General features: G+C 38.3%; 1 protein-coding gene across 2 annotated transcripts in view; it reads left to right on the top strand.

Annotated features, from left to right (window-relative positions):
- Positions 1–22,577, top strand: part of LOC149002356 (uncharacterized) — a 48,640-nt gene extending 26,063 nt beyond the window's left edge. For both annotated transcript variants that reach the window (XM_089137918.1, XM_089137917.1), the window contains exons 3-5: positions 680–766; positions 21,001–21,159; positions 21,682–22,577. In XM_089137918.1, coding sequence (XP_088994044.1) covers positions 680–766; positions 21,001–21,159; positions 21,682–21,780 — 345 coding nt within the window. In that variant the 3' untranslated portion in view covers positions 21,781–22,577. The remainder of the gene's footprint in view (positions 1–679; positions 767–21,000; positions 21,160–21,681) is intronic.
- Positions 22,578–22,819: the final 242 nt, after the last annotated feature.

Here is a 22,819-nt window from a genome sequence, read left to right as displayed (position 1 = left end):
GGATTGACTTCTCCATTAATTGTGTACGAGCATTTCGCAAAGATACGGCTCATGCAATATTAGGTACCTTGGACTGCAGAATAAGCAGCACTCCCTCTTGATTCATATACAAAGTAAAATAGGACAGTTTAGGAAAGAAATCTCTTAATATAATTAATAAGAGCCAAAAGAATAAACTGATTACAATAACAAAATAGAAAGAAATCTCTTAATATAATTAATAAGAGCCAAAAGAATAAAAAAGAGTCCACTCCTTATGGTAACTCAAATCTGGGGTGGAACCCACTTAGAGTGGTTACCATTGAAGTGGTAAACCATGTTAAATCTTAACTTACATACATATTCACTTTCTACCAACACAGTATATTCACCAAATACTGCTGGACACAATACTTAATCTTTATGTTACAATTTCCTATAAGGATCGTGTCTAACAAGTCATTGAAGAAAACGGGTTGCTGCCTTATGGAGTTTTTGTATGAATGGACTGAACTGAGTATTATAATGCAATTTTGTGGAAGTTACCTGGATTTTCTCATTTTGATTGTGTGTTTTTTTATTTTGCATTACTCTAATATAGATCTCTTATTAAAAAACTAAAAATTATCATTCCCTCTTGAGGCTTATATTATTTTTTATTTAGTGTTAGTTTCTTAACCTAAACATGTTGCCATGGCAGGTATCTTTTGGATATACAAGGAAGGATGTACTATTGATTGGGCTTGGAGTAACAGTGCTTGGAATTGGCTTAAAGAGTGGGTTGGAGGTACCTTTGCTTCATCTTGCACTCATTTTCTTTGTGTCAGATATAATGAGAGGTAACATGATATAACATGATAGGAGTCCCCCTTCGTATATTGGTATCTTAGTCTAGGTGAATTTTTTGTTAAGCTTCAAAATTAACTAGATAAGCGTTAGGAGTCATATTCCTTGTATAATTCTATTTTGGTTTATTATATGTGGTGGGTGGTACGTTAGAATATAGATTCTATCTCCCAGGCTTGTTCTCTAATTTTTATCTCTTCTTCTCCCTTAATATCTCTTTCTTCTTCTCTCTACCTGGCACTAGTTACAGATCTTGGGATTGTTTATATGGTATTAGAGCCAATCAATTGCCGATTTGAGAGTCATTTTAAGGCTTCTAGGTTGAAGAAATAAGTCCTAGTTATTCTTTGTTGAACTAAGATTTCATGCTTTGATTTCTTATGGGTTTCATATGCTGAAGATTATCATTTGATTGGGGTTCTTTTTATCGTAAAGTGATAAGCCCCTGGTATCACGAGTCTACACTCGACAGGGAAAGCAAATCCCAAAATTCTAGGAAAGAAAATCCCTAAATTCTAGGGAAGGAAACGATTGGCAGATTTGAAGAGTCCTATTGCATTCAGGTTACTTTTTAAGATTAGATTTGAAGAGTCATATTACATTCATGTTAGAGTCATATTACATTCAGGTTACTTTTGAAGAGTCCTATTCGAATTCAGGTTACTTTTGAAGAGTCCTATTCGAATTGGGATGATTGTGTTAATTAATACTGTAGGAACGTAATTACTATAAATAGGGGGAAGGAAGAGTAGAAGAGACATGTTTTGGGAGTTAATTGGGAAGTTGAGTGAGAGTTCTTGCTCTGGGGTAGCCGTAGGATTCACCTATTGCTAGTAGAGTGTTTTGTTTGAGATTCTTTTGATTATATTGGAGATAGCTATTATTGTGGTGTGATAATTTTTCCATTACTCTTCTGTTGATATCGGGTCATATCATAAAGTCATCCCCAAATAATGGTTCTATCAGTTGCATTTCATAGTTATCATTGTATTACAAGGACTGATGGCATCGAATTGATTCATATGGTTCTCTCATGGAAGTTGAAGAAATCATATATTCTGGTTTATTGGCGTTTTAAATTTGCATGAAAAAAATCATTGGATTCTTTATCTTCAAGATTGGTTGAGTCAAGGACTTGTTTAGCATCTGTTGTTTAACAAACTATCTCAGATTTCATTGAATTTGCTGAGAACATCTAATTATAATAGGTGTCTCTTTTCTCAACTGGTCTATCTTTGTGTTTCCAGTCTTCCGATATTTGGTCTATGCATGCTGTTTATCTTCCTGATTGATCTTCACCTCAGCAATATAAAATATTGATTTCATCTTCTTATAAGTTTGCTTCCTCCTTTCTCTCATTTCTTGGTTGAAGTGTTGAAGATGCAACCTTCTCTCCTTTCTTTCTTGGCTGGTTCTATTAGTTGAAGGGCATTCCTTGCTGATTTTTTTGAAGGATGTAGATCTGGCTTTCGTGGGTTATTTTTCCTTGAATGATGGTTGAAGATGAAACTACCTTTCCAAGGTTTCCACCTCTGGTTCTCAATACAGATAGGATAACTTTTTTTCTTTTTCCCGATTTGTAACTTCCTTGTTTTCGATTGCTAGCTTCCCTTTTTTCTTGATTCCTAAACTTACTTTATTTGGTGTTTCTATTATTATTTGGGTTAAATGTCTAATTAGGATTGGTTCCCTCTTTGTTGCTTTAGCTTTATCTCATCTTATTTACCCCTTTTTTCTGCTAATTTTCCTTTCTTTCCTTTTTCTTTCCCTTTGCGTAGTTTAGCTTTGTTGAAAGTGTGGACTGAGGTTTTCTAATTAGACTAGGATTGCATTTCCTAGTAAGTCTAGAGTTAGTTTTTTAGTCTTTTTCTACCTTTTCCCACTTAGAGTGGGACTTAACTAGATTGCAACCATGGTGGGAGATCTCGCTCGAGAGCAAGATCTCGCCACTCCAAAATAGCGAGATCTCGACCGAGGGCGAGATCTCGGTCGAGATCTACCAAAATTCTGGCATAATCTCGGTGGCCCATCTTAGTGGGTTTTAGGGCCCCGGTTGGACTAAAACTTGGTATTTAGCCTATTAAGGCCTTTTGAACACATTGATGGCCTTAGATTTGTGAGTAAATAACCCTAAGTATGTCTTCTAAGTCGACCCTATGTGTAAAACCGAAATGCAGTGATGGTCTTAGATTTGGAATGTTGAAATGGTCAAAATTTCTATCGAAATGGTCGAAATCTCCAAAATTTCGATCAAAATTTGACACTTTCTGAAATAATTGGAATTTCGTTTCGTTTTTTAAAAATGCAGATATTTCGACTGAAATTTCGACAATTTTGGTGGAATTTTCTTCTATGTTTGATACACTTGCTTTTCATTTATGTATGACTTAAATGTTCTATATTATATGTTGTATAACCTTGCATTCCCTAATCCTAATTCCTACAACATTTCGGTTTCACACTATGGGTAGATTCAGAAATCATACTTAGGGTTGTTTTCTGACAAATCCAATGCTACCAATGTGTTCAAAAGGCCTTATATAGGCTAAATACCAAGTCATTTGGACCCTGAAACCCACCGAGATGGGCCACTGAGTTGATGCAAAAAAATTGTATATCTCGACCGAGATCTCAGTTTTTCAAGGTGGCGAGATCTCGCTCGAGAGTGAGATCTTCTACCATGGTGATTGTTGATGGAGGGCCTTCATTGGGATAGGATTTTGTACACTTTGAATGTGGTTTCTACTTATTTTTATTTATTATTCATGTTTTACAAAATATGACTGATTTCATGTTTTACAAAATATGACTGAACATGTGAAGAATATAATCGCTGTTAGGGCACCCACATATGGGAAATAAGAGACTAGGCTAGTCTTAGGGTAATTCCACCTAGATTGGTCTAGCTTGGCTTTTTCCCCCCGTTCTAGAAGGACTTATTTGTTTTTATAATTATTGAGTTTCATCACCCGAAAATGATATGCTTTAGGCTTTGCCATTGGTTATCCTTTCTGTTCCATTTCACCATCTTCAAAATGATTAAGTAATTGAGAAGCAATTTGGGTTAGAGAGAGTAGTTTGAAAACGTGGGTGGATCCATGTGAAATCCAAACATGGGTGATGGAGGCGTGAGATGGGTAGAATTAAGTGAATTGGGATTGGATGTTTGAGGAATGGGTTTGATTGAACAATCGTTTGCTCGTCTTTTTCTTCTTCTTACACTTTTGGTGGTACTCAATCCATTTATGAGGACAAAGGAGGATCAAAGTTTTTGATATGCTGCATAGGCGACAAGGTGTGCTCACTCTTACTGTATGGGTGTTTATTTTCCTTCCCTAGTCTTACTTTCATCTCATCAACTGGTCCAACTTCCTCTTCTTCATTGTAAACTGGTTTCAAGGATGTTTTAGTCATGGAGGATATTTAAGCTTCATTGTTTGTGGGGAGCTTGGATGTCAAGGTGACTATCAAGAAGGCAGCACATAGGTGGCACCATGACAACTATGCCACAATATTGATCGACTGACTAGACACAGTTAAGATGAAGTTTCATGGTTTATGCTTTTCACCAATGATAAGAGTTTAGGTTGCCAAAACAAAGAAAAAGTATGGTATATCTCAAATTGGAATGATTGAAATGTCAATATAACAAACGTAAATATAGGGGTGAGAGAAGTGGTTAGGAAAGAGGTAGGGAGATCTTAGAATGGTGTGGAATTGATGGGGATATCACACCACGACCGCCCACCACTCGTTTCTACCAAAGGCGGAGGCAGTACAGCCTTTCCCTGTGGTTCGGCCACTAGAGAGGGTTGTCTGGACCTCGAGGACTGTTGTCCACATGCCACTTTATATATATATATATATATAGAAGATTTTGTTTTGTAAGGGTAATTTAGACCCTTTGTTTCCACAGTTTAGAGTTACAGGTTTTATTTTATTTCTTTGAGTTATTGAGGATATTTGTCGTAGTTTCAATTATTTATTTCTTTTAAGTATGTAACCAGCCACAAGAGGAAGGCACAAAGGAAAGAATTAGAAAAAAGGAACTCACGCTGCTCTCTCTCTCTCTCTCTCTCTCTCTCTCTCTCTCTCTCTTGGCGGAACCAGCTCTTCCCTCTCTCTCTCCAGGTAACCTCTCTTCCCTCCTTTCACCCTTGTTTCCCACTAGAAAAATTCTCTTGCTCTCCTCTACTAAGACCTACTCTCTTTTTTTCTCAAAAAAGACCTAGTTCCTTTCCTGTAAATCTCTTCCCCAAGCCCCACGGTTGTTCGGTTTTCCTGCAGAAAAATCTTATCTTTTTCCCCCCTTCCCTCTTTCCCTTATTTCTCCTTATTTCCCTACCCTACGGCGGCCTCTGTTTTTCTGTCATTAGTCTCCCTTCCTTTCTCTTTGTTTCTTTTCTTTCTCTTTATCTTCTTGCTACTATGGAAGTCCCACTTGCTGGTGTTATTTTCCTCTTGTCCTTTTAGGCATTCATCTTTTCTCCCCTAGCCATTTCCTGCTGGCTATATTGTTACTGCAGCCCTGTTCCTAGTAGTCATATCTATTTATATTTTCTGTTACATCCATATTGCAATTCTTCTGTGCTGCCTTCTTGTTCAACATGAGAATATCTGCTGGTTACGTATTAGTTGATTTGGGTTTGGGAATGTGAGTTGTCTTTATCTTTTACATTCGTTGTAACTCACTCCTATATTGAATAAAAGTTGGTTATATTATGTCTTGTCTGAATTTCTTTATTTCCTTGAATGTAATGCCCCAACCCCTCTAAGCCTAGTCTTGTGGATTGGATGATTAAATCTTAAAATCTGATTTGCTGCTTCCACAGACTTTAAGTTTGATTCTTGCATGCTAGTTATAATTTTCTTTGCTGGAATTTTAATTTACTAGAGTTCTTTGAGTATGAAAATTAATTGAGTGTTGTGCAAAACCCTTCCCTTCTTGATTTAGGATCCTTTGTCTTGTAGAATACCTTAACCTAGGGCTGTCCTACATCATGAATATTTGGGACTATGAATGGAGGATATATTGAGGAAATATTATTTTTCAGACTGAGGGTTGAGGAATGGATAGGTAATTTGGGAGTATTATGATGTCCCAACATAAAACTCAAATAGATTTATGTAAGAAAAATCAAGACTATAATATATGGAACTTGATGGTTAAGCACTAAAGAAACAAATAGACAAAAATATGTGTGTTTGCAATGAATTTTATTTGCAGCAGCTGCTGGCTGCTGCCGACGGTGCTGATCGTACCATGTAAGCAAAATATGATCTAGTGGTTGATAATCAAATTGGCGGGGTTTACTTGTAAATACTCAAAAAAAAATTTATTTTTACATTTTAAAGGTTTAAAGTTTACTAATTTAGAAAATGAGGTCCCTCATATACCCAACTCCCAAATCCCTTTCTGATTCTTCTCAAGGTTCCTACAATGGCCTGACAGAGCTGAAGCTGCTCAAAGAATAGGACCTGCACCACTGTCTCAGGTCAGCGTCTTCATCGACGACGGCGGCTATCTCCATCAAGGCCATAGCGGAATTGTATTGGACCTCATTGGTGTCCTTCTCCAGGAGGACTGCGAAGCAGAGCAGGGCTCTAGACTCTGTGATGCTCCTACATATGGCAGAGTTGCCCTAGGCAAGATGCCATAGGGCTTTTGCTGCCATAGCCTTCATGTTGGCTTTGGTGATTGGGTCTTCAAGTTCCCTTGCGTTGATGCTACCTCCGGCCAAAGCAACATGGTGCTAGTGATGATGTTGCTGAAGATTTTGTTTGGAGTTCTTGACCTGATTTGGTTGGTGACTGTTGCTAGCTTGTGTTTGGGATGGCTTTGAGGGATTCTTCATGGCTATGGTGTTAGTCACCACGTTATGCATCTGGTTCGGCTGCTGGTGACCAAGTGGGTGAGCGATCTGACTCTCATCCTCATTGTGATGACTATGATGATTATTATGGTGAATGGCGGCGGGTGCTGTAGCCGTCGGCATTGGGGTTGTTACTAGCCATTATCACTGAATGGATGGACATAGGCACCGCTCTGTTGCTGGTCACTGAATGGATTATATGTGGAGTGTGGGACTATTAGAAGCTAACATTCGAGGCATGCACTCATGCGGCACAGAATGAGCGCCTTCCACTAAGGTTGGTGGTGCAGGTCTTGTTCTTTGAGCAGCTTCAGCTCTGTCAGGCCATTGCAGGAACCTTGAGAAGAATGAGAGAGGGATTTGGGAATCAGGTATATGAGGAACCTCATTTTGTAAATTAGTAAACTTTAAACCCCTAAAATGTAAAAATAAAAATTATTATTTACAAGTAAACCCCTGCCATTTTATTCTCAACCGTTCAATCATATTTTGCTTATGTGGCACGACAGAACCGTCAGCAGCAGCCAGCAGCGGCTGCTGCAAATAAAATTCTATCCGGAATTAGGATGTTGAGTTGGATGAGTGGAAAACCTTGAATAAAGAAGACAAAATATAATTTGGAATTGTTTTGGGATGCTCTGAATTAGATAAACTGAAAGAGAGGACATATGATGGCATCTTTAATATAGGGCATCAAGTGAATTGTGAAGGAGTAATTCTACATGGACTAAGTTAAAGATTGATGATTATACTTAACTTACTTGGGATAAAATGGGAAATATGAGAATGGCTGTTGTTTTCACACTAAACGTGACTTTGTTTGGCATATGGAAGTAGGATCCGTATAGTTGATCACATTTGATCGGAAAATGGTATAGTTTATTGTTATGATGGATTTATTCTTTGAGAGAAGTAAATATGATGAGGGCATCAGTCGTAGGTGACAATTTTGAGCAAGGTTATCAAGGTGACAAGGCGATCACAGCAGTTGGGGCACCACTTAAGTGCTTAGGAGATAAAGCGCTGCCTAGACGACAATATGGCATCCAAAATGGTTGGGGTTTATTTTTAGTACAAATATTTTACGTAGCATAAATAGTATACCAAAAATTGATATAGTTCTATTACAAGCTAAATATTAAAGAATCATAATTATGAAAGGTTATCATAATATTAAAAAAATAAAAAAACCATAAGTTCATCTTATCATAATATAAATATGCAATAGCAGTTAGCAACATAATTAATAGCATTATAACAGATGATTATGCACTATATGTCACACCCTGCTCGACGGTATTGGGCTACTCGACTGCCTGCGGATGTGATCCACAGTCACAAGATCATCGGTGATGAGTACCATAATCATAAAAATCAATATAATATAATAATCAAGAGCAAAAAAAGAATATAAATGTCATATATATGAATAAAGAATGAGAATTGTCACAAGGAAAGGAAATACGCATCAATGTATTATTAGATTCTTTAATCAAAATTAATTTAGAATCAAAATTAATTTAACTAACTTCGTCCCAAAAGGAATCTCAAATCCAAATAATGAAAGGAAATTTTAAGGCGACTAATGAGCTCCATATAAGCACTCCATGCAGGCACATGAGCTATCGTGCAACTCGTAAAACTCTATAGCTGGTACGTGATACGTCTCCACAGGAGTAGGGATCTCTTGTTCAACAGGTCTGTCATTACCTGCATTTAAATCAGAAAATATTCCCCAAAGGGGTGAGTTCCAAAGAATTTGCTAGGGAACAATCAACACATGGACAACATATGTTTAGATGCAAGATGCAATGATAACCTAGAGTGCATTCTAATATGCTAATGACACCGGTCTTTATCTAGGTAACACGCATTAAGTTCATCACCAATCTCCTCTGGGTGGGTCCACACTCACGATGACCTCTCACGGCTCTTAGTCGTCTGTTGAGCGTTGCCTCCCCTTATGGCTCCTAACCATCTATTTGGCGTCACGACCAGGTCCAAAGGTAGGACACCACTCTCTCTCCACAACCAAGGTAAAGGGGAATAGATCCATCCTATCCACATCACGGCCTTTAGTCTAAGACTGGCACATGTTAGGCAAATACCTAGCTAGTGTAGTGTACATCTACTTATCATGCTACTTATAGTCATGGTATCTTTCCTTTTGCCACATGCCCTGGTGGTCTAGTATCCTTCCCTATCTAGGAATTTTAATCCTCACGGCTCTTGATCATCTGTTGGTTGAACACCCCGTAACACTATGGTCATCCACGTATACTATAGTGATGGCATTCCATGTCCCCTCATGGCTCTCAATTGTCTATTGGGCGCCCGATGAGGCTAAATCATAACATATGCAACCCTACCATGAATGATATGCTGGTAGGACTATGCCTCCTCATGCTCTCAACCACTGTTGGACGCCCATCAATCATGTCTACTTCTATCACGGGTCACTCAGCTTCAATGCCCTTGCTGAAAGGGTAGCAATGTGTAAACGGGTTCTTAACTATGCATCTAGACAATCATAGATATATGCATAAACCATAACCCCCGATATATTTATAATATGGATGCAATATGTCAACTCCTAGCCCAACAAGCTTGCCATCATATAATCAGTAAGAAGTAAATAAACAACATGATAACATAATTCCCATGATGCACCCAATGCATGCATGTCCTGAATAGCATTTAAAGTCATACAACACATCATAAGCATGGTATTAAAAGGATATTAAAACATATATGCCAATCCTAATACATGTGTATTGTTCCCTCACCTGAATGATCATCCAAAACCTTTGAAACAAATCTAACTTCTCAAATAAATACACTAGCAAGTCGTTGAAACTTCTAAAGACATGATGATGTAGTTACATTTCGGGTTAGGTATCAATTAGACCAAAAAAAAAAACCATACTCTAAGACAGCAAAAAGAGCGACCGGTCTGGCCCGTATAGGCTGGTCGACCTCCCCTGATTGGCTGCCCAAGTGCGCGAACAGTTGCCCATATCCAAAATTCATGTTTTCGATCCCCGATCCCAAAGGGTTCTAAGCTGATCTTCGGCATGGATTTTGACTTTGGTGCACATCCAAACACTCCGAATGACGAACAACAACCACAACAAGATCTGAAGATATAACAATCTGAAAGTTGAGAATCCTATTTTGGAAAATTCTGCAGTTAGGAAAGATGTAGATCTCATCCCTTATGCTAGTTTGATTAGGATTGAGGAAGAACAATGTTCTTCCAATCAAATCTGATTCCCCATCATAGTTCCATCACAATAATCTCTTTAAAGTAAAGGAAAAACAATATGGAATACAAGAGATTGATGTTTTACCTTCACGACTGAACATCGCACGATGATCCAAGCTTCTCACTGCAAATACCGCTTCTTTGCTCTCCAAAACGCATCCTCTGACTTGATCTAGAACCTTTGGCCGACTAGCAGTAGAATAATCCCGAAATCAAGTAAACCAATAAATAGAGGTTTTAAGATCATAGAAACCCTGAAATTCTTGTACTGTCCTGACCAACTGCCTATAAAGGGTAGAAAGTTGCAAGCAACCGCCCTTGATCAACCACCTGTCACTTGACAGCAACAAGGTGGTCAATCAGTCTAGGGGTTGTTCTAGACATAAGTACAAGCCAAGGGGATGGCCTAGGGGTCATACCTGGACTTGGGCACCACCCAACTTCATCTCTCGGAAGATGGTAATCCACCTTCCAACCCGTTAGGGTTTGAGGCCAATCTTCTCTCGAACTCCAACAAAGCGGTAGAACCTTGATCTTCACCATCCAAGTCCATGGATTCATATGCTAATCCAGTGGTCTCTAATTGGATGGCCCACGACTTCTACTGGATTCATGGGTCTTCGGTTTTGCAAGTAGGGTTTCGTGTTAGGATCCTAGGAGATATCACACTATGTTAAAATTATAAATATGAAAATGAAACTCTGGGGAAAAAAATATACACGATGTGGTTTACAATGCATACAATTGTTAGCTTGTTGCTCAAATTAAACATCCAATTTTTTTTTTTTTTACCCAACTTTAATTAAGTAAATAAAAATTCTCGAATCCGAACCAAAATTTATTTTGTCCATTTTTTTGACTGACCAATAAATTAATGTCACATTATTCCAAAAATTTTCCATCTAATGATCCCTAAATCCGAGATGAATAACTATTATATTTGTATACGGTTTTGTAGAATAAAAATTTCAGGTACAAAATGTCAAAAAGTGACCACTTCAGCGCTTATGGTGCACAAGGTGACAGCACCTATGTGATAAAGCAACTGAAATCTTGCATGTTAAAAAAGTGGTTCATCGCCTAGGTGGTCAAAAAACCGCTGCCTAGGCAGATGCCTTAATGACAGTGGTTTCGGGTATGTCGGTGAAACCGGCGTAGAGATCAACCCACAACAACATCTCGTGTGGATCTACGGTGAGTTCAGAGACTACTGGATTGCCAGACTCCTATGGTTTGAGTAGGAGCATTGTCTGGAGGCAATTTTATGAAATCATTATTTTCTTGGGTCCCTGTGGTTGCATATGGTTTGCTATTAATTCTTTTCGATTTAATTTGATATGTTTTGAGTGGTGTGGGTGGTTATCAGTTCAATTTTGGTTTGGTTTGGTTTGATCCATGGGTTATTTTTTAATTGTACTTTGGGGTTTCCAAATTTTCCAGTAAGTATTACATTTTGGTAGAGTTATTTAGGGTATTCTTGGGGATTCAAGTGTAGAGTTGGTATCAGTTAAGTTTTTTGAAGTCCTTGCATGCAAGAATTATGGGGTGATTGAATGAAAAATTATTTGAATTCTTGGAAGAAGCAGAAATCTCTACTGACTCTCTCTCGGTAATTTTTTCTTCACTTTTCTCTCTTTCTTGTGTGAAACAAGCTCCCCATTCCCTTTGTTTTCTGTTCAGCAGTTTCTTGTGCTTTTCTTTTCTTTGACCTTGCTTTCCTCTTCTCTGAATTGGCAGTGAGGTTAGGGTGTTGCTGCCTTTTCTCCTTTCTTTCTCCTGAATCCTTCTTTTCTCTCTTTAACCTGACGGCAGTCCCCTGCTGTCCCTTATTTTGTTCATTGTTCCTAGTTCCCTACCCTAAGTTCTTTGTCCATTTTCCTTTTCCTTTTGTTCCCTTGTTACCCATGAAATATTTTTGGTGTCCTCTGTCACCAGAAAAAAAAACTTTCCTTCATTTCCCATCAATAGTTTTAATATTTATTGGTCTCCCTTGTTCTCATTGCATCTACCCTTCCCCTATTTCATCACTGTTATTTACCTAACCATTGTTTTGTAGCACCTCAGAACCAGTAGGCATATTTATTTCCCTTGTTATCTGTCTTTGGTTATTCACCATCCCATTTTCCCTCTATTTTTTCCATAGATACACTTGCATTATTCCTAGGTTTCTCCATGTTGTTATTCGCTGTTTTTTCTTGTTAGAAATAAGATACTGACTAGGACAACTACTATTTTTTTGGATTCTTATAAACTTGCATTCGAATAAGGGTTACAATGTTATGATCGCTCCCATGTTTCCCTGTTTGATCCTTGCTTAACTATGTTATTAGTTAATGCTGAAATTGACTTTTATTTCTATGCTATGATTGTCTAATTTGCTTGTCTAATCAGACTAGTACTGCTGGAATTTCCTTTTTTATTTATTACCTACCATGAATAATTGTCTAACCTAAAAGTCAAGTAGCCAGCCTTGTAGTTTCTCTAGTTTCTAGGGTTCCTTCTGCATAAAAAATAAAACAAAAATTGATGCTTTAAATGGACAGTCTGATGTTTAATCACTAGATTCTTGAACATGGTCGCCATGCAAGTATTAACTTGAATGCTTACATCAATATACATCTACTAGGCTTAATTGTAAAATTATAGCCTGATTTTGCCAGAGACAAGAATTATGTGGAATATCACACTGTTAGATATTTAAATCCTGCTTGGTAATGTGTTTTGTAGTGTTCTTGTGTGTTCTACTATTCTCCCGAAAGAGAACCACACAGCCTTTTTGTGTTTGGCAAATTGTTTCATTTTTCTGTTCCCTAGGATTAACTGGTATAGTATCTGGGCTCTGGAGGTGTTCTGCAAAACGCCTGAGAATTGTTTTCGTTCTTAAAAACCACTAAAATACAACACAAATTGCACTTGAAGGGTAGAAAAGTCTTCTCGAGGATGGATGAAGAAGCCACCTCCAAGTCTCTTTGTATGTGGGCCTGAGCTGAGGTCTCTATTGCTTGAACCTTAACTGTTAGCCCTTTTCCTACGGCAGGAGGAAACAGGGTTTTAAAGACCAAAACCTAAAAGAATTGCTGGGAAAACCTAGATCTTGACAGGGGAGAGTTTGAGCAATCCTTCCTGAAGATAAGTGCTTTTGAAGGTCATAATCCTCAATGACACTCATGAAACTTGGATTCTACTTTGATTTCGTACATTTCCCACATCTATTTCTTGTTGTCCCTTATTTCTAGGGTCTTGATTACCAATTCAGAGTGCCATATCTGAGCAGAACAAGTCCTTTATTTAGATTTCTCTGTCAGTTGTTAGGGGGGGGGGGGGAATGCACCCCGATGCATAAAACCCTGTCCAAATCATTTATCTTCAACGCCAAGCCAGAACGATGTAGAGGCTTTTCCTGTTGCACGATCACGTTTTTCGTCTGGTTTTATCTTTAGAATTTCCATTATCTTCAGCCTTTATAAGTGAAGACTAATTGAAAATTAATCAATTGGACTGAATTTGGTTTATCTGAATGTACAGCACACTGGACATCTGCTCTACCTTGCACAATGCACTGAGAAAAGAATTGCCTAATGTACAGCTTCCAAAAGCTATCCTGAAAATTGCTGAAGTGAACCTTCTAGATAAATGCAACTGTATAACACTTAATAGCTGTGCCTTGGTCAACTGATAGACAACATAGGTGGTGGCAACCAAAAGACATGGCTGCTAACCGGTGAAAAAATATGAAACATATTTTACTAGAATATCCTGCTTTCTGGTTTCTGATTGTTGCAGATTCTTATCAGGAAAACTCCTCTCCCCAAATTTTGCTGGTTTCTTTTATACTGGATTAGAAAATTTTGTTGATTAATGCTTTCAGATCCTTGAACATACTGACTTTTATTATCACTTTTTTCCCGCTTACTAATTTAGTTATTTTCTACTCCATTCCTCTCATGATTTTGCTTCTTCTTCATATTTTAATGAGATTATCCTTGAGCAGAATTAATGTGTTGCTTTAGAGCATTTCCTGTATCCTTCTGAAGATAACTCATGAATTGGTGAGGTTTTCGGTGGGAAAAATGTCAGAAACTTAACATGGCAGAAATGCTGCGAACAGAAGGGAGATCCAAGCTAGATTAAGAGTAAAGCAAGATAAATATGTAGGTGCTTTGAAGGATAATGTTGAAAACATGGACTGAGGTTTTCCTAATTAAAATAGGATTATGTTTCTTTATAAGTCTAGAGTTTTATTTCTATATTTCCTTTTCCTACTTAGTATAGGACTTAACTAGGTTGTAACTATAAATACCCTATTGGGGTCTTGTGAATAATATATTTTTAGAGGAGCAATTCCTCACATTACAACATGGTATTAGAGCAAGGTTTTGTTTTCATCCTACAGAGGTGCTATAGAATTTTTTTTTGAAGTTGCTATTCACGTGTTTGTTTTCTTTTCGGGTATCCTGGAACTGTATATTGGGTGGTTAAGTGCATGTCTAGAAAATTTTTGTCTAACGAGTCTGGTATTTAAGCGGACCGGTTGTGCCCCTCCAGTCTTTCCTGGAAATTTCCTGGTGTACTTTGATTCAACAATATACTAATTGGAGGTAACCTGAGGAAATACTTTTCACGTGAATTAGTGGGAGTAATTTTGAAAATATTTCAGGGACTTTTTCGTAATTCTGAAAAAGTTCAAGGATTTTTTTTGCAATTTGCAACAATTTTAGGGGACTTTTTTGTAAATTTTGAAAAAGGTCAGGGACTTTTTTAATTTCTCCTTGCAATTATGGCTGATCCCATATCTCCTTTATCTAGTACATCTGAAGAGTCTCCCATGTCTTCCATTCATAAGGATCGTGAGTTTTCTCCGCTTCAGATAACCACTGTGAAACTTAATGAGACAAATTATCTTAGATGGTCTCGTTCAGTTTCCCTAGCTGTTGGTGCTCATGGTCTTACTGGCCATCTTGATGGGACTTCTACAAAACCTTCCACACCTGGTCTGCAACTTTCCAAGTGGTATACAAATGAATGCTTGGTCATCGGTTTTCTCATCAACTCCATTGAATCTAGCATAGCAGAGAGTTATCTCCTCCTTCCTGATGCGGCAACTATTTGGAAAGTTACTAAAGATACATACTCCATAGTTGGCAATGATGCACAGTGCTTTGAAATTAGACAGAAAATCAATCAGTTATAGCAGAAGGACCTTCCTCTTTCTCAATACTATAACACTCTTCGGGGATATTACCAGACTTTAGATTTCTATAGGAAGTTTACACCGAAGAATGTTGAAGATGCTATCGCCTATCAACAATAGGAAGATAAACACAGAGTTTATGATTTTTTGGCAGGATTGAATATAGAATTTGATCAAATTAGCGCACAGATCCTTTTGAGAGAGACTTTCCCTTCTCTGGCTCAAGCCTATGCCATGGTAAATACCGAGAACAATTGAAGGACAGCTATGGTACACACTCAAACATCTGATAGATCTGCATTGGTGGCTGGTTATGGCAATAATAAATCTAGTTCTGGTAATTTTTGCCCTCCAGTAAAGTGCAAGTATTGTGGAAAAGAGCGTCATACAAAGGACAAGTGTTGGAAGTTGCATGGACGTCCAACAAATTCCCGTGGAGGAGGTAGAAATGAAATCAAGGGCAGCAATCAAACATCTGCACATCAAGCCAGTTCTGACACCTTGAGTACTCCAACACCTCTTTCCTCAGATGAGCTCCAACACCTTCGCTAATTGATGTCCAGACTTGACTCATCTTCTCCATTACAGACTTCCAGTACGAGTATAGCCTCTGTCATTGATCCCTTTGTTGATCCACAAATACCCACAGGTATTTTTGGTTGTCACAATGTCAATTTGACTTATCCCTCCTGGGTAATCGACTCTGGGGCAACCAACCATATGACAGGTTCACCTACTTTGTTTCATACTTATTCATCTGTCCCTATTGCTCAGGATATTCGAACGGCTGATGGGTCTCTCTCCCCTATCTCTGGGAAATGATCTATTATTTGTTCGCCTTCTCTTACCTTATCTAATGTCATGCATGTTCCTAAGTTTTCGGCTAATCTTTTATCTATTAGTAGCCTTACTCATGATATGAACTGCAAAATAACTTTCTTTCCTTCTCATTATGTGTTTCAGGACTTGGAAACATGGGCTTACAATTGGCAGTGGGAGACAGAAAGGGGGGCTCTACTTAATGGATGGGTCCCCATCAACTCTTTCTACGGTCTCTAGTTCCACCTCCCTTGCACTTTTTACCTTATTAAAGTGGCATAGTCGTCTTGGCCACGTTCCTTTACCTATTTTGTCCAAATTATTTCCTGATCTGATTAAAATGTGCAATTTAAATGATTTTTATTGTGAGGCATGTATTTTGGCCAAACAGACCAGGCATGTTTACCCTATTTCAAATAATCGTAGTAAAATTCCTTTTTCAGTCATTCACTCTGATGTGTGGGGTCCTTCTCGGACTATGTTTGTATTTGGTCATAGATGGTTTGTTACCTTTAACGACTGTTGTACTAGGACCACATGGGTTTACTTACTGATATGGAGAGTTTATGATCAGACCGGGTTCATACCTGGTCCGACCCTCGACCCCGGTCGAGACAGAGAAAACCGACTCGCTCCCGAGCGAACCGGATCTGAAAGATGGCTTGCTTATTCGGCTGCAAGCGTGCCCTAATCTTACTTATGGATTAGGGTAATCACCCTAATGATGGCAGACTCAAACTGACGGCTGCGGATAGTCATTATCGAAGGGATAACCATCGCATAATCTAAAGGTTATCTCAGGAGTCCTCTACTAGCCCAAACTAGTAGAAGTATATCGCTCAACGGATCTAACTAATAAGATCCAACGACTACCCGAAGAAGGCTCAAGTGCATCCAACGAAGGAGATTCGAAGGTACACTCTATATAAACCTCACTACCATACAAGGTGAGGGAGGGATCAATCGATCGAAAAGAATACTATCTGAGACTCAGGTTCAGATACATACTGATAGACCTAAACTATCAGCGATCTCGCTATCTAGATCACCTTTCCCGCTTCTTCATTCCTTAGCTCTGCGCTTCTAGTAGAGCCGTTTGTGATTAAGTTCATCAATCGACTTAGCCTTCGAGGTGGACTCCCGACCCCAGCGGTCGGGCCACATCTGACGCTTTCGTTTTGCAGGACATCACGTGGAGATCCAAGGGCTGAGCAGATTTTGGACGCATCACTTACTTCACCAAAAAAGTGACGTTTTCTCGTGCTTTCAAAATTTTCATAATATGATTAGGACTCAGTTTGGGGTGACAGTCAAAATCCTTCGTACGGATAACGGAACTGAGTACTTGGGTGGCGCATTCCCTTCCTACTTAGCAAACCATGGCATCATACACCAAACTAGTTGTGTCGACACTCCACCTCAAAATGGGGTTGCCGAACGCAAGAATAGACATCTACTTGAGGTAGCACGTTCCCTCATGTTTTCTATACATGTGCCTCTTCGGTTTTGGGGTGAAGCCGTTTTAACTGCGGCATATCTAATTAACCGAATGCCTTCCCGAGTTTTAGACCAACGCTGTCCCCTTAAGGTTCTTTTAGGTACAACAGTCTTTATAGTCTCACCTAAGGTTTTTGGACGTGTTGCCTTTGTCCGGAACCACCATGTTCTTGGAAAGTTAGATCCTCGTGGGTTAAAGTGCATTTTCTTGGGTTATCCTCCTACACAGAAGGGGTATAAGTGTTATCATCCTAGTTCTCGTTGTTTTTTCGTCTCTATGGATGTTGTGTTCCAGGAACAAATTCCCTTTTTTTTCCCTACACCTCTTCAGGGGGAGAGTTTTAGTGAAGAGGTTCCAATGTTGATTCCTCCTTTTGATATTTCTCCTGAGATTCTTACAGATGATCCTCCTTTGGAAGATAGAATAACCGAACAGGAACAGCTGGTGGATGATATACAGGGGGAGACAGACCTCTGAAGACCTATAAAAAAAAGCAACAAGTGACCCCTTCTGAACCAAGCCAGTCAAAAGCTTTGGTTCCTGGCCCTGAACAATCCATTCCTCCAGGTGAGTCTGTCTTTGACCCTTCTTCTAATCCTACTTTAAACTTACCAATTGCATTAAGAAAGCAGCCTCAAACTTGCACCAAACATCCTATTTCCAATTATGTTTCATATCATTCTCTATCTCCAGAATTTCAACGTTTTATTTCCTCTTTGTCCTCTAATTCTATTCCTAACACTTGGCAGGAGCCATTATCTCACTCAAACTGGAAAGAAGCTATGGATGAAGAAATGCAAACTCTGGAAAAAAGAAAAAAAAACATGGGACTTGGTGACTTTGCCCATAGGAAAGCAGACTGTTGGGTGCAAATGGGTGTTTGTGATCAAGTACAAGGTAGATGGGACTGTTGAAAGGTACAAAGCAAGATTGGTGGCCAAAGGTTTCACTTAGACTTATGGCGTTGACTACCAGGAGACATTTGCCCATGTTGCCTAGATGAACACAGTTCGTACTATTATTTCATGTGCAATTAATAAAGGGTGGAGTTTACAACAATTAGATTTGAATAATGCATTTTTGCATGGAGAACTCCAAGAAGAGGTATATATGGATATACCACCCGGGTATTCTACTACAGAGGCTTATAGGAAAGTGTACAAGTTAAAGAGGGCTTTATATGGGCTGAAGAAATCTCCAAGAGCGTGGTTTGGAAGGTTCCATAAGGCAATGATATCTAATGGCTACAAGCAGAGCAATGCAGACCACAATTTGTTTATTAAAAGAGATGGTTGCCACACTATTATACTTTTAGTATATGTGGATGATATTGTGATCACAGGCAGTAGTGAGGATGAGATTTCAGCAGTAAAGACTTTTTTGGGAACTGAATTTGAGATCAAAGATATGGAAAAACTAAGATATTTCCTAGGTTTAGAGTTGGCATATTCTACTAGTGGTGTATCTCTATCCCAGAGGAAGTATACATTGGGATCTTCTTGAGGAAACTGGAATGCTAGGATGTAAGCCTGCTGAGACTCCTATTGAGCCTAACCTACACTTGAAGGCAAAGGAAGGAGAACCAATTGACAAGATAAGATATCAAAAATTAGTGGGAAAGTTGATCTATCTATCTCACACTAGACCTGACATCACATTTGCAGTTAGTCTTGTTAGCCAGTATATGCATGATCCCTATTCCTCACATTTGGATGCAGTATATCGGATCTTGAGATACTTGAAGACTACTCCAGGAAAATGAATTTTAATTTCAGCTCATGGACATTTGAAGATTGAGGCATATACAGATGCAGATTGGGCAGGATGTCCAGATGATAGGAGGTCTACCTCTGGGTATTGTGTATATGTGGGAGGTAACCTTGTGACTTGGAGAAGCAAAAAACAGGTTGTAGTTGCGCAGTCCAGTGCCGAGGCCGAGTTTAGGGCGATTGCTCAAGGCATTTGTGAGTACTATGGCTTAAAGGGCTGCTTTAAGAGGTTGGGACAGATTTGGAAGTTCCTATACAGTTATACTCAGATAGTAAGTCAGCAATCAGCATAGCTCATAACCCAGTACAACATGATAAGACTAAGCATGTGGAGATTGACAGACATTTCATCAAAAAGAAGCTTGAGGCTAGGCTGATCCATATCACCTTTGTTACTTCAAACGAGCAACGAGCTGATGTGCTCACAAAGAGCTTGAGCACGAAAATATTCAACTATATTATAAGCAAGTTAGGCATGATAAATATCTATGCTCAAACTTGAGGGGGAGTGTTGAAGACATGGACTGAGGTTTCCTAATTAGAATAGGATTATGTTTCCTCATAAGTCTAGAGTTTTATTTCTATATTTCATTTTCCTACTTAGTATAGGACTTAACTAAGTTGTAACTATAAATACCCTATTGGGGTCTTGTGAATAATATATTTTTAAAGGAGCAATTCCTCACATTACAACATTTAGGATAGAGAAAGACTGATCATATTTTTTTGGGTGTCATTGTGAACAGGTTTTACCATACCACCTTAGTTGTTTCACGACTGTGCTAAGAACATTAAACAGATTTGCCAAACAGTGAAATTGGGGTCAACCCACTGCTCCAGACCAATAACACCAAAAAACTTTCTGGGCAGGAAAATTGTTCTTTAAAAAGAATGTCTACCCAGTGTAGCCCTAGGGAATTGCCTAGCTTGGACTCATGTTAAAGTTCAGCATAAGGTTCAACCATTTACCTTTTGATCTAATGGCCAACCTTGCAGGGTGTATCCATGCACCCTCTTGTAGTCTTGAACTCCATTTCACCGCATGACAAGTCTGATCAGTCCAGAATTTTTCTCCGTGATCATGAATAATGGCTACAGACTATTGTGAAACCAACATGGCTATACTATTTAAAACCCTATAATATTATTCTTACCCATCACCACTACTATTACTTATATGCATAGTTGAAAATTTCATCTTATCTCGATGTCTCGATTAGGGATCGAGACATCGAAATTTCAACTGAAATTTAGGTGAAACATGGTGCAATTAGGGTTTGCATGTTTCGTTGGGTTCTTAGTGAATTTTAGGTCTGACTTTATGTGTACAGTCTAATTGGAGATCAATAAATACATTGACAACATTATTCTTTATTGAAACCTAACACAAATTGGTCTTCTTGATTTCCACATACCCAGCTGTATGTGGAAGAAACTGGATCATGTATTTTCACAAATCTAACATGGATAAAATTGAATCACTCATTAAAATGTAAGAACAAATATTGAGAAGTAGTCCAGTACAATTTACAATTTACAAATTACAATTTGCAATTACAACCCCTTGAAATTACATACCATGCTTATATGTGTGTATCTATCTATATATATATACACATTTTTCTTTTTCTTTTTTTTTTCCCACTAAATGGTGTATGCAGGTCTGCCTGCTCTTTTGTAAATTAATGTTGTTATTATTTCGGGGCAGGTATATCTGGTTGTTCTTAAGATCTAACCTCCTTTTTAACTTCTTTCTGCAGTTTGTTGGAGTTGATCCATTACAAGCTGGAAATGTTGTTCAGCTGGTACTGGTGTTGGGGCTAACCATTGGGTGGATATCTACATACATTTTTAGAGTCTCAAACAAGGAAATGACATATGCTCAGCAGCTCCGTGATTATGAGAACAAAGTCATGCAGGTTTACTCTCTTAAATGCTGCTTTTCATTTTCTGCCTCCAATGAAAATGTTTAATGCATTTTGTGGACTCTACCTTCCTCATTTGCCATACATACTGAAAAGGTTTAAGTTATAATGACGTGTTTGTAAATCCAAACCCTATTATTGCACTAAAAGCGTGGACTGTCCTTGACTAAGAGAAGCAGTGGGTGTAACAGGATTATATGCCTTGTCTAATGATCACCTTTCTGTCCTCTAGTCATACTTGCTGAATTGTTGCTTCAATTTTAATAACAGAGAAAGAAGCATTGTTTTACTAAATGCAATAAACTAAGTCGATTTTTGCGTTGTCCTTTTTCTGCTTTCTGATCATGGCTTGATTCTTAAATTATTGATGTTTTGCATGGTTGGTCATGCATCATTACTTTGATGATTAACCTGATCAGTTATATGCATTTGATACTTTTGGAAACCAAATAGTAAAATTTTTGAATCTTAACTTTCTCTTGCAAAAATTCATTAAATTTGAGATGGATTTTGCAGAAACGGATAGAAGGACTAACAGAAGCAGAGCTTGAGGCATTGCTGGAGCAAGTTGAGGAAGAAAAACAACGCCTAGCTAGTGGTGAGAAGCTTAACTGAAAATGTCATTATCTGATGACTTTTCCGTATACAAGTAGCAGTTGAAGAAGCAGCAAAGGAGTGGAGGTAAAATAAAGCTAGCATAAAGAAGATTACTCTCTATGTCATGTGGAAGATGTGAATAGAAATGATATGATCTATAGAGTATTTCATTGTGGAAGATGTGGATAGAAATGATTTGATCTATAGAGTATTTCATATATCTCCCTTATCTCTTCACCCTTCCTCCTACCAACTTCAAACCCTTGGACCTCCAGTTGCACACACAATAACTCAACCATTGAGGAACCAAGAAGCTGGTATCTCCTTTGTCATTTGTTATAACCTAAAGAATGTCATTTTATAGTTATAGTCTAAATTGGCTTCTTCTTATTTGACCTATTTGGACATCTGATTCTCTTCCCTGATTTGTTAGCGCCAGAAACTTGACTAATGAAACAAGAGTGGGGCTGCCCCGTCACTTGTGTAACAACCTGCCCCAAAATGGGTTGGTTCGTACCTTCAGATCACCATGGGGTACCACAATCAAATACAACTTTCAACCCAAAATTTAAGAGCATGGTAAACAGTCATAATATCATTAGTTACATAATAAAGAGGTCTAATGGTAAGTTTACTGACTCGATTACTACCCAAGTTAATTGCAAAGCTTATACTAAAAGTTTATAAATTTCAAAGTAAAGCTCCTTCACGAGTAAATCAGTAGTCCAAACAATCCCGTACTACACAATGCAATCAAATTTCATCCCGAAAGGAATTCTGCAGGAGGTGAGAAAGGCCACTAGAGCATTTGTGTGAGGAGATATTGAACACAAAAGAAAAACTCTAGTTAATTGGGAAAGTTTATGTAGTGACAAGAGAAATGGAGGTTTAGGCTTAAAAAATGTAGTTATTATGAGCAAGGCTTGCATCATGAAGCTAGCATGGGGGTTATCCACCAAGGTACTATGTGGACAACACTTTTAGGGGAGAAGTATGGCTCCACAAGGAGGAACAACCCATTAAAAAGTTCAATGACCGACTCTCCATTCTGGAAAGC

The sequence above is a fragment of the Hakea prostrata genome, chromosome 10 (genome assembly GCF_041222555.1).
Source record: "Hakea prostrata isolate BN-2017 chromosome 10, UWA_Hpros_2, whole genome shotgun sequence".
NCBI lineage: Eukaryota > Viridiplantae > Streptophyta > Magnoliopsida > Proteales > Proteaceae > Hakea > Hakea prostrata.
The sequence above is the reverse complement of the archived record's forward strand: the minus strand, read 5'-3'. Positions and strand labels throughout refer to the sequence as shown.